The 12,453-nt window shown below is 40.4% G+C and overlaps 1 protein-coding gene across 1 annotated transcript; it reads right to left on the reverse strand.

Moving 5' to 3' along the window:
- Positions 1-3,041: 3,041 nt before the first annotated feature.
- LOC124116811 (cell growth regulator with RING finger domain protein 1-like) lies at positions 3,042-12,453 on the reverse strand. Its single transcript, XM_046478330.2, has 6 exons — positions 12,106-12,453; positions 10,911-11,044; positions 8,802-8,979; positions 8,062-8,200; positions 7,060-7,167; positions 3,042-5,966 (listed from the first exon to the last, which is right to left on the reverse strand). The coding sequence occupies exons 1-6, from the start codon at positions 12,279-12,281 to the stop codon at positions 5,013-5,015; spliced, it is 1,689 nt and encodes a 562-aa protein (XP_046334286.2). The 5' UTR covers positions 12,282-12,453; the 3' UTR covers positions 3,042-5,012.

Below are 12,453 nucleotides of genomic sequence, written 5' to 3' on the forward strand. Positions count from 1 at the left end.
CTGCAGGTTTTATTTTTGTACAGTTCTGTCACCAAATAGCAGTGTGAGCCAATCACTAATATATGAGTGTCCGTAGCGATATTCATGAGTTACACCGTTATACCAGCATTGCCTTTCAGTGTGATATACTGCAGCTGATTTCCTCCGTCCTCATATTTACACGAGTGTGTGAGCATAGATAGCTGATTGATAGCCAAGTAGCTCGGGAGGGAAACTTGGCCGCAGCTTGTTTATCAAGTGATTAAAATTGTGATATTTTACTTGTTTGCGTCACTCCTTCAATCCTGTCTCCCACAACGAAATGTAGCACCACTCACCCATTGGTCCGGGTCACATTTCTTGGGTTGAACTGGGAATTGGTTTTCACACGTGTACACGTGATGCGAGTTCAGGTGATCACTATCTAAAGCCAAAACATGGTTATATGTAATTTAAAAATATTAATGTATATGTTTATCTTTTAATATCAATCATTACTGGAATCTTGATTAAGCAAGTATATGTTCATTTGATGTAATCTTCTTCAAAGATGTATACCCATACCAACACACATACCGCTCACCAGGGCTGAGGGTGTTCGTGTTAACGCATGGCAGTCAGCAAAGAAAAGACAACTCTGTTCATGTCACCGGGGTTCAAAATTAAGCAAGAGTTCAAGGGTTGATGCAATGTCCCTAATGTTTGTTATAAGTACAAGGGGGGCACGGGGGGCCCAGTCGTCTAAGGCGCCGTGATTTGCTGTGCAGAGTTGCGTCCCCTGGACACGCTAGAAACCTATGATTGTGGGTTCGAATCCCGGTTCGCCTAGATTATTTTTCTAGGTTTGTCAGCACCATACCCGTGCTCGTGAGTTTCACTGAAGTGGTAAACGTCTGAGACCTGCATCACTTCGGGCTTTCCTCCCACATTAAGCTGACACGCCGTGATATGACTGGAATAATGTTAAAAGCGGCGTTAAACCCAACTCACTCACTCACTATAAGTACAAGATTTAGGGGGCTCTTGATTCAAATACTCTAGGCAGATTCCCCAGGACCCCTCACCTTGCTACCATCTTGGTTGGATCTTTTGAAAATTGCTAATAGCCTCACTTGAGTTAAATAAAAAATAGTTGAATGGTTCTAATGTTCAAATAGTTAAATATCTACCCCTATACCAGGAAACCCCATATCTAACCAGCTTTTTTAGTTCTGTAGGTAATATATGACAACTAATAAACTTGATAAATAATATCAAAGTACAGTGTATATAGAATCATTCTTGAGATAGTAAATGTTTGGTTGGTTAACTCATCTTGAATCTTGTCGGTCTGTCATTTTTAAAAATATTTGATAGACATTGGGGTCACTTTTTCTAAATTAAACTAACAAAAAATTGCCTGCTTGTATAAGAAGTTGTCTGGTTTGTCTTCATCTTAGTTTGGCTGAGTAGTATGTGTGATGGGATGGATACATTCAGTGTACATCTTCTTTAGTATGTTAATCAAACAAGCCATAAAACATGTTTGAATCATGTATTCAGTCAAATAAATTCAATAAATATTGCTGACTTAGCGGTGTCAGCACTCAATCTGGTTAATTTGGTGGAAGGTTGATTGAAATATGTACCAGATTGTTTCAGGCTATTTCAAAGGAATAGTTTATAGTAAATATGATTTGGCAATATGCACCCTTACTCTACCGTTGGACTGTTAGGAACACACGTCAGTTTGTCTACTCATGTTAATGACGTGATGTAAGATCCTCCAGCTACTGATGCTGGTTTGGTGTGTATTTCTAATCTACCAATGTGGTCCTTTACTATTGTATAAACACTCTGTATGCAGACACAGAGAACCCATGCCAACATTGGACCAATAGGCTTGCTCAATTTGACTTAATCAGCTTCTTGTGATCATAACATTGATGGAAATAAATGATAAACATGATATTTGGTTGGTTGTTATTGATGGGATTGGTTGTCACACATACAGCCACATTAGGACGCCATAGTTAAACTTTGAGGAAATGAGTACATGCAAAGATGTTCAGCACAAGATGTTTGTACATTTTCTTAATTCAAAGTGGTTTGTAACTGCAGAGTCCATAGCTCAAATGTGTTTTCAGACAAAAACTGGATGCAATACCATAGGAGGATAGAGAGGGGGGGGGGGGGGGTGTTAAGGGGATCCGGACCCCCGGACCCCCCTCCCCTTTGAAAACCAAATGTATGTATACCCCCCAGCCCCAACCGCCACTGAGAGAGGACTTTGCTATTTTGGACCTCTCCCTTGCTGGATCAACCTATGAATTCTGTGTTGATAGAAGGTCTAATTGACTGCTAGTGGAGATTGCCAGCTGTTTCAGTGGAGGAGGGAAATAAAGTTCAATACTCTTCAGGACCTGGTGACAAACACATGCAAGTGCTGGGACAATTGTAATTGTGTTGAAGTAAGGCACACAACAGTCATAACACTCACTCAGCTGAAAGTCATGATGACCCACCCTTGAGGAGTTCTTGACAACATCGGAAAGTCAAATCTTTAAACCATGACTATTGTAAAGTTTATTTTTGACATAAGCACGGCATTCCAACATTCCAAGGTGCCACATCATGGATTAATAACAACAGAAAAACAAACTTGGCAAAATAGTCTTTATTGAATAAATAGCCAAACAGGTGGTCGCAGAAACCAGGTTTACAAGGATGGGACCTTGGGGTGGGGTCACTTCGACTCTATGGTTGCTGGGGTGTCTGACAGAACAGCACTTGGGCAAAGGAAGGTCGTGCTGTCAGGCTGCATGGCCTTGTGCTGACACAAGCTTACTCAACACGTATATTGATAGCAGCGTAACAAAAACTATAACATTTCGTAATTGCAGATTCTTGTGAAGGTGAAGGCCAAAATCAAGAATAGACTTGCTTTAAGATTTGGGAACAACATTTTCATTTTTGGTGGCTGAGTGGGTTAGATCGCTGATTTCGTGTGCTGGTGATTAGGTGCCTCACTCTTGCAGAGTGGGTTCGAATTCCGGACAGGACTCAACCCAAAAAAGTACGAGAATCTGTACTTTACAAAGAAAGTGTTATCCCAAATATGATATTTGTTACATTTGACCACTTTCTAAATGGCATTGTGTGTTCATAACATTTTCAAAGCATTTCATATTTCTTTAAAAACATTTTACCAAACAAAAACACTGCATCTGATAAGATATACTTCCTGCTGTGAAAAAAGATCAATACCTGAGTCGTTGCTAACAGCAATGTTGCTTTAAAAGAAAACACAACTTCTTAAAATGAACAACAAAACAATGTAATGAAAACAACAAATAAATAAAACCTTCGTTTTTTACCTTGAAAATAGATTTTTGGCATATCAGTGTCATTAGCTATTTAAAAAGTGAAAACAGCTGATGAATAATTTGATTAGATGTTTTGTCAGTTTCAAACAAACTACTGAGGCATGAATTTTGTAATGGTCTGCTGATGGAACTACTCATTCATGTCTTATTTCCTCAACAATCTTTTGAAGACATGCAAAAGCTTCGACAGTCACAGTTGACAAAACAATAACAGAACATACACACCGTATTCAATGTGATAAGCACCCTGCTCTAATAATCACCCACGACAGTTTTGCTTATAAATATATATATATATTGGCTAATGAACAATCACAATTAGCACCCCTTCCGATTAATCAATGTACACAAGACTTATTTATTCATGTATAATACGCATTAGTGTGTGATATCCACCCTTTATTACGGGCAACTAAATTCTCGAAAATATATCTGTCGTGTATAATACACACAGACTTTTCTTTTGTATCATTTCAGGCTGTCAGCATAAACCACGAAATTTATTATCTTTCAACTCTGTTTTTTTTTCACCCACACTATATTCTAAATAGAGGCCCCTATTTCTAATTTTGAGAGCGCCCTGGGTGCTTATTACGTCGAATACGGCATATAAAAAATATCTGCAGGACTCATCACAGCAGAGTTTGAAAGAGTTGTCTCCCTTTACAACCACTGTTGACATGGCAGCATGACTAGTTTCAAACCAGATGACTGACACAACATTATAAAATGCTCTGCTGCAATGAACAAGAAATAGCAAATGGCAGGAATTTGACATAGTGTATCCCAGCAATATTTCCATACATCCCCAAGAAGAGCAAAGTTGAGATCACTGGCCAGTAGCCATGGAAACCACCCACACCACACCCACAACCATGACTTCTCTGTCATTCTCAAATATCAGCAACGAAGACTGACCAAAGAGGCAAGTGTATGTTTTGTTTTGTCAGCAAAGAGGTTGTTATACATGAGTGCAGGCAGAAATTTAACCCAAAGCGCACGAACTGGTGATTAAGAGTCACACAAATTGGTGATTAATCATGTGAACAGTGAAGACTTCCCAGATGCCCAATCATTCAATGTCTGATCACACTCGCTGGACTCAGCACCCATGTTGAGGAGATTGGACCAGGCTCCATTTCATAATAATAATGGTAATAATGTTTCACATCACCTGAATAATCGAACTGACAAAATCAATTCATTGCATTGATTCCAAGGTAAAGATCAATCCAGGGTCTTTTAATCTACCATGCACATTTGGAACTCTCCAGCGATGGGACACAAAATATTAATAGGATTCATATCTTATTTCAAGTCAACTCAGGCAAGTCCGACGTACTGGTTCAGCTTGCAACAAGTCAACTCAGGCAAGTCCGACGTACTGGTTCAGCTTGCAACAAGTCAACTCAGGCAAGTCTGACGTACTGGTTCAGCTTGCAACAAGTCAACTCAGGCAAGTCCGACGTACTGGTTCAGCTTGCAAAAAGTCAACTCAGGCAAGTCCGACCTACTGGTTCAGCTTGCAACAAGTCAACTCAGGCAAGTCCGACCTACTGGTTCAGCTTGCAACAAGTCAACTCAGGCATGTCTGACGTACTGGTTCAGCTTGCAACAAGCCAACTCAGGCAAGTCCGACGTACTGGTTCAGCTTGCAACAAGTCAACTCTAGGTAAATCCCAGGTACTCGTTCAGCCTGTCATTCATGTTGCCAATCCAAGCCACAAACCCAGTCTGTTCAGCCCCAGCCTCCTCCTGCACCGGGCTGACCTCCCCACACAGCTCATCATCAAACAAAGTAAAGTAGGTACCGATGAACCCGCGACACATGGGACACCGGTCAATCTTCTTGAAGCACATACTACACGCGCACGCGTGACGACAGGGCAGGATCACATGGGATATCGGGTTCATTTGGCAAACCACACATTCATGTCCATCCCCATCCATGTCTGACGTTGAGGACGATACCGTCGAGCGATCATTTTCACTTGCTTCTGTCGACAGTTCTGTACTGACTCTTGGTTCAATATCGGAATCATCTGCTGTTATAGATTGCCGTTGCTCGGTGTCAGTTTTGGAAGATTCCCCTCCTCCCTCCATGGAGCTTGACACAAACACTGACTGCACTTCGGTACTACTACTGTCACAACTACTATTATGTTTATTTCTACAAGGTGTCAAGTGTTCTGATTTTTCAGAAAGTGTTGTCTCATTTTCTTCACGGCCAGAACCATCCAGATTCGTAATGTCTGACACCTCTGCTTGACTACATGAAAGACATGGTTCCACTGAAGGATTAAGTACTGTGTCTTTCAGACTACAGGATAACTGTCCATGGTGTGTGCTGGTCTGTGTGCTGGTCTGTGGGGTGGTCTGTGGGGTGGTCTGTGGGCTGGTCTGTGGGCTGGTCTGTGTGCTGGTCTGTGTGCTGGTCTGTGGGCTGGTCTGTGGGCTGGTCTGTGTGCTGGTCTGTGTGCTGGTCTGTGGGCTGGTCTGTGTGCTGGTCTGTGGGTTGGTCTGTGGGCTGGTCTGTGGGCTGGTCTGTGTGCTGGTCTGTGGGCTGGTCGGTGAGCTAGTTGAAAGTGAAGGATCCTCATTGTCTGTTGCAAGATACAAAGCCTGAAAATATATAATTAATATGTGATCAAATGTTATTGTTTTAGTAAATATGGACCACACAAGTCAAATCAGGATGCATAAAGAATTTAAATCACATAAATCAAGGATTTTCAACATGTTCAATTTCTCTCCCCAAATTTCAAGGCCATGCAAACTGAATATCTTATATTTTTTCTGTTTTATCTATTACGGACTCGGACATATTTAGGGAGATAACCTTATGGTTAATGACGATAAATAGATTGTAATTGTTTTCAGCAAAATATTATATTGATTTTCAAAATATAATTGATTTCAGATTCGTGAGGGTGATGGGAGTGAGGTGAAATGGGGTTTAACAATGCGTTTACCATCATTGCACTTATATAGCAACATGTGTTCAAGTGTGTGGCTGCTTGTACTAGTCCGGACTGATCCAGGTTTTGTAGTGCTAGACCACAGAGATACAATTCCGCAGTTTAACATAGATAGCCTACTCAGACACATTATATAGGGACTTCGTACCGACGAGTCATCGTTCTATCCCCATAACGATGAACGTGGGGGCGCAGACGCCACAGTTGTCTAAGGTGCAACAATTTGCTGTGCAGAGTTGTGTCCCTTGGGCATGCCAGAAACCTCTTGTGTGTTTCAAATCGCGGTTTGTCCGATTATGTTTCCAGTTTTGTCAGCACCATACCTGTGGGTTTCTCAAAACTGGTAACTGCCTCGGGCCTGCATCACTTCGGGCTTTCCTCCCACATTAAGCTGACACGCCGTGATATAACTGGAATACTCTTAAAAGTTCCGTTAAACCCGACACACTCGCTCACCAATTTTTTGTTTGTTGTTTAACGCCACTCAGCAATATTCCAGCTATATGACGGTGGTCTATAAATAATCGAGTCTGGACCAGACAATCCAGTGATTGACATGAGCATAGATCCACGCAATTGTGATACAATGACATGCATCAACCAAGTCAGCGAGTCTGACCACCCTATCCCGTAAGTCGCCTTGAACAGCAAGCATGAGTTGCTGAAGACCTATTCTACCCCAAATCTTTAAGGGTCCGTTCACTAATATCGAGAGCCAGGGTGATGAGGATTGATACCTGCAAATTGAAGACTCTGCCATCACTGAGTTTGAGGTACTGCCCCACAGACTGCGAGTCCATCGTCACCACCGAGTCACGCAGATGTAGCATAGTGAAACTAGCCACCTGTTGGGACATTGTCACAGACGTTTATTAGACATGTATACAGTCAACTATGTTCATAGCGAACACGCTTATAACCAACTGATGGATATAGCAAACTGTTCCCGGGCATTGGCTGTATATTATATATATAAAATTAATGGATATAACGTGTCACCAATCTGCCTATCAAAACATCCACAGCCATGCGCGGCTTTTGAAAGTAGCAATAAACTATTGAAGGCAAGTAATTATCTGGATTAAGTTGACACCTCGCCCACATTTTACTCCCTCAATTAACAGTAGTAAAAACGTGATTAGGCTATAGCCTTTGAAGTGTATATATGCTGCCTATAAAATGCGACGACAAGAGTGAGGAAATTCAGTCGAATGCTTATAACGAACTATGGTTATAACGAACTAAAATTAGTGGTCCCTTTGAGTTTGTTATAACCATAGATTACTGTATTTCTGACTTGTTATCACCACTTACAGAGTGGGGAGTTTTGGTTAGAATCTTAACATTTTCATTTTAATGAGTGATGTGAGAACTGGAAAGTTATAATGTGAGAGAACAAATGCTAAAGTAGACACAAGTCATGGATAACAACTTCTTTATATATGTTGTTACAGAAAAACGAGATTCTAATGACAGCCATTTACCGGTAGTCGCCACTTACAACCAGTATAGGTTGGTGGGAACCTGTTCTAACCTGGAATCCCTACAGGATGAAGAAAGCTAAAAACAGAGATTCCATTGATGTTATTTTTCAGTTTTTAATAAACTAAACCTTGTTTTCAAAAAGGTAAATGTGGAAAGTGGGCATTTCATCTCCCAATGACGGGCAAATCTCAAAATATTTAGAAGCTGTATGAAGAAATTATTATATATATCCCAACACAATTATATTGCCTCACCACGGCAGGAGTTCCGAGGTCACCACCAGAGGTCGCTGCTATCACCACACACGGATATCTCTGGCGGGGAGGATGTCCGAGGGTTACCTCACTGACGTCCCCCGGGCACTGGAAGCGGAGCACGCCATGTTTCTCGAGTCTGATAGTCAAAAATCAATAATATCAAATGCAAAATAAATAAATACAAAACATCTCAAGAAAACTCTCTTCTCAAAAGGAAGGAATGTTAATGTTCTAATGGCAAAGTTTCCAATACTTTCTACAATTTTACATTTTTGAATTACTGTGCTCGCAGAAATAAGGGCTGTGTGCATGTATTAAAATGATACACATGTTAAATGTTAAAGTCGTTGTTAACAAACTTAGTTTGAAAGTCCATGAAACGTAAACTATTTCGATAACAGTTACCATGGTTACTGGACCAAAAATATACCCCTCTTTTTGAACCAACATTTTCTGTTAAAAGTAGCCTGCAATACACACTAGAACGTTGGTGAGAGATGCTTATAGGAGCAGGGTTCTTAATACGGTGAATATGGTACTTGCAAAGCAGCTCATTATGAATGCATAAATATATTTCGAAACAATGCAAAACACTCTTTGATAAGGATGCAAAAGCATAATCGAAGCTTATTTCCTCTGGGTTGACACCAGCCACAAGGACAAGTATGGTAATATCGTGTAACAATTAATCTAAAATGAATGGTGAATCTTCTGGACTAGCCCCTGACGTTGTCTACCTGATGTTCTGTTGAGAATGAAGACTCTCCTCCCCTTGGAGGAGGTGACCACCGTTCAAGTCTTTCAGTATTGTCTCAGGTGACCACTGCAGTACTTCATGGACAGTATTGATACTTGTGCCCCAGAACACTGACAAGTGCCCCTCGGTCAGAGATGAAACCGACAGTGAAAAGCCATCTGCACAATACAATCAGAGTTCAGGTCATAGTGAAGGATTCATGTACCAGAGGGTGACAGTCATAAACATCACAAACATCATCACAAACAACATAACAAACAACATAAAAAACATCATCACAAACATCACAAATAACATCCCAAACATCATCACAAACAACATCCCAAACATCATCCCAAACAACATCATCACAAACATCATCACAACAACAAACAACACAAAAAACAACACCACAAACGTCATAACAAACAACATCCCAAACATCATCACAAACAACATCACCACAACAACAACAACATAAAAAACAACACCACAAACGTCATAACAAACAACATCACAAACAACATAAAAAAACACCACAAACATCATAACAAACAACATCCCAAACATCATCACAAACAACATCACCACAAACATCATCACAACAACAAACAACATAAAAAACAACACCACAAACGTCATAACAAACAACATAAAAAACATCACAACAAACAACATCACAAACAACATCACAAACGTCATAACAAACATCATCACAAATAACATCACAAACAACATCCCAAACATAACAAACATCACAAACATCATAACGAACATCACAAACATCATAACGAACATCACAAACAACATCACAAAAGTCATCCCAAACAACATCCCAAACAACTTAAAGTTTGGATTAATTTAATTTCCAAATGTCAATAAATGAAATCAAAATAACACTGTACACATATGTCTGGGTCTAACTTGCCTGAACTTGCCTTAGACTCAGACGGTCATAGTCATATTGACTATTATCAGCAAATCTTAATAAAAGACATTGTACTGTTTCCAGGCTTTGGATTAATGGTAAAAGTCACTAACTGCTTTTATATGTACTTTGTGAGGAAGAGTGTATGTGAGGTGCTTTAGCTCTCCTACAACTTTCTATTACCTCCAAGTGTGATTCATTTGCCTCTAAAGGAATCAACTACAAAAACAAGAAGGGCTAGGACGATACACCAACTGTGCGATCCGATACCTATCACAATACCTTGCTCATGATCCAATACATATCACGATACTTGTATCTGTAGCGCATAGTCCATATTTTTCTTAGACAGGATATTCAAATACCTGGCACACTGATGATTTACAGTTGGAAGTGTCAAGTATGGCGCAATGGGTGAAAATATTTACTTTTTCACTACTAATTTTCACTACTAATTAGTGCTTAGTGTAACATTTATTAAAAAATACATTTAAGGTAAGAATCAATACTTTTTACTTAGTGTGCAACTGTGATCGATACTTGTACCGGGAATTGAAATATCGCGATCCACCGATGCATCCCACTCTCCTACCCAGAGTTCCATGCGGCCGGCAGCCAGCTAGCATAGTACCTCTGCCACAGGCCAGCACCATGTGACGATTCGTCACATCTTTCACAGTCCAGTCAAGATATTGCATATGCTTTTCATCCGTTTCATGTTTGACAAGTCTACACATTTTCATAAACAAATGTCAAAGAAAGGTTAACTTTCATTGAGAAAGTATGCAAATACGTAAAAATCTACTTGTTTTTGCGTAGTTATCCTATGTTTACATTGGTTGTACGGCTCCACGTGCTGTCATCGAAGCCCAACAGAGAGCTAGCGACACGGTCACTTTGATGCATAAATATATATTGTCATGCAACTCACTGTCGCAGTTGTAGTAGCATAGCCATATAGTTATGCAAAACAATATGTAAAGCGCCCCCAAATACTTGCATTAGTCCGTTCTATACTGATTTCTAAAAAAGCACGTTTGTTTACAAACAAGAGAAAAGTCTGGTCACGTGATATGCAAATTAGCCTGTGGCAGTGGTGTTATGCTGAGTCACCACTGCGACGGAGAATGCGATGCATGGGTGTATCGTCCCACCACTAAAAACAAGTAGACGTCTTCCTACCTTTCAGTGTTGTTGTGGCAGCATCTTTGAGTGTGATGGAGAAAGGGTTTGTGAATCCCCTCATGGGCATCTTAACTGCAGTGTTGGGGGGTGACGGTGGCAGCATCGGGAAGTGCAGCAAGTCATTGTTGAATCTGGCCAACACAATACACGCGTAAGCACTCACAGAGTCATCATACTTACTTATCAATGAATTAAATAAAAAAAGATGCTATAACAAAATGCAACAAAAACAAACTGTTCATCTTAATGTTCACCTAATACATCCATGCTTCACAAGACCCGTGAAGATTCCGGGGTAGAATAGGTCTTCAGCAACCCATACTTGACGTAAAAGGCGACTATGCTTGTCGTAAAAGGCGACTAACGGGATTGGGTGGTCAGACTTCGTTGATACATGTAACCAATCCCAATTGCGTGGATCGATGCTCATGATGTCAATCACTGGATTGTCTGGTCCAGACTTGATTATTTACAGACTGCCGTCATATAGCTGGAATATTGCTGAGTGCGGCGTTAAACAACAAACAAAGAAACAAACAACAAAACATGCTTCACAAACACAGATGAATGAAGATTATTATTTTGATAGCATATAAAAAATGAGGAGAGGTGAAATGGGGATTGACCTCACGTTCAAGATTATTGCACTCACAGAGCAACGTGCATGCACATGTGTGTTTGTGTGTGGTTATTTGTACTGGTTCGGACTAATGCTGATTTTATAGTGCTAGCCAACTGAGATATTTTGCTGCAGTTTAACATGAATTATAATACCCCACTCAGACACAGTATATTGACTCTGAGCCGACCAGTCCTTGTTTTAGCCCTTTAAGCCGAGTTCAATTATTTGGTATGACACAGCCAAGGATCAAACCCCAGACCTTCGGCTCTCCGGGCGAATGGTCTACCACTAGACCACAGAGGCGGTCTATTACAAATGAGAAGATGCAAGTCTTGTTAGCGATATCATTAGGAATCTTAGCTCTACAATTAGATTTGCATCTAAGTCAAGTTTCCATACATAAAATAATATTTATTTACATGTTTAACTTTTGAATCTGGTGTGACATTTCTAAACAAAACTGGTCTATAGTATATGTTAAAGTAAACATTTGTAAATTGTAAATTCTATAATATCATATATATCTTTTCCATATTGCATGACCTTGCAGAGAACATAAACGATGCGTACCTTAATATCAGCACTGCCGTTGCCACGAAGCACAAGAGAACGGTGATGATTGCATAGTGGTTGGAATAATTAGCGAAGGAGTACAACAAATGCGAGAGGTCGTCGGCCATGTCCAAGAGTTCGGTCCCGAGAAGAGATAAACATAACACATCTTGTATCACGTCAATGACGTCCATGTTAATGTCTTTCGTATATTATACGCCCACATCATCTGGTTCAATGTCGACAATATGTAAACGCATCTATCAGTCGCATCTGATCACAATTAACACATTCCCTGTCATTCGATGCAGTTACACGCGAGACGTGTTTGTAACCCGGAAGTAAACAACAAGCTGGGAGGTCGCC

Source organism: Haliotis rufescens, unplaced genomic scaffold, assembly GCF_023055435.1.
Source record: "Haliotis rufescens isolate VD_foot unplaced genomic scaffold, xgHalRufe1.0.p SCAF_72, whole genome shotgun sequence".
In the NCBI taxonomy this organism is placed as follows: Eukaryota; Metazoa; Mollusca; class Gastropoda; order Lepetellida; family Haliotidae; genus Haliotis; species Haliotis rufescens.

Coding starts and splice junctions, on each gene's coding strand:
- LOC124116811 (XM_046478330.2), bottom strand. CDS start 12,281: ATGGACGTCATTGACGTGATACAAGATGTGTTATGTTTATCTCTTCTC. Junction 8,980..10,910: donor TGCCACAACAACACTGAAAG/GTAGGAAGACGT, acceptor TGTATTGTGCAG/ATGGCTTTTCACTGTCGGTT. Junction 5,967..7,059: donor GCAGAGTCTTCAATTTGCAG/GTATCAATCCTC, acceptor ATATATTTTCAG/GCTTTGTATCTTGCAACAGA.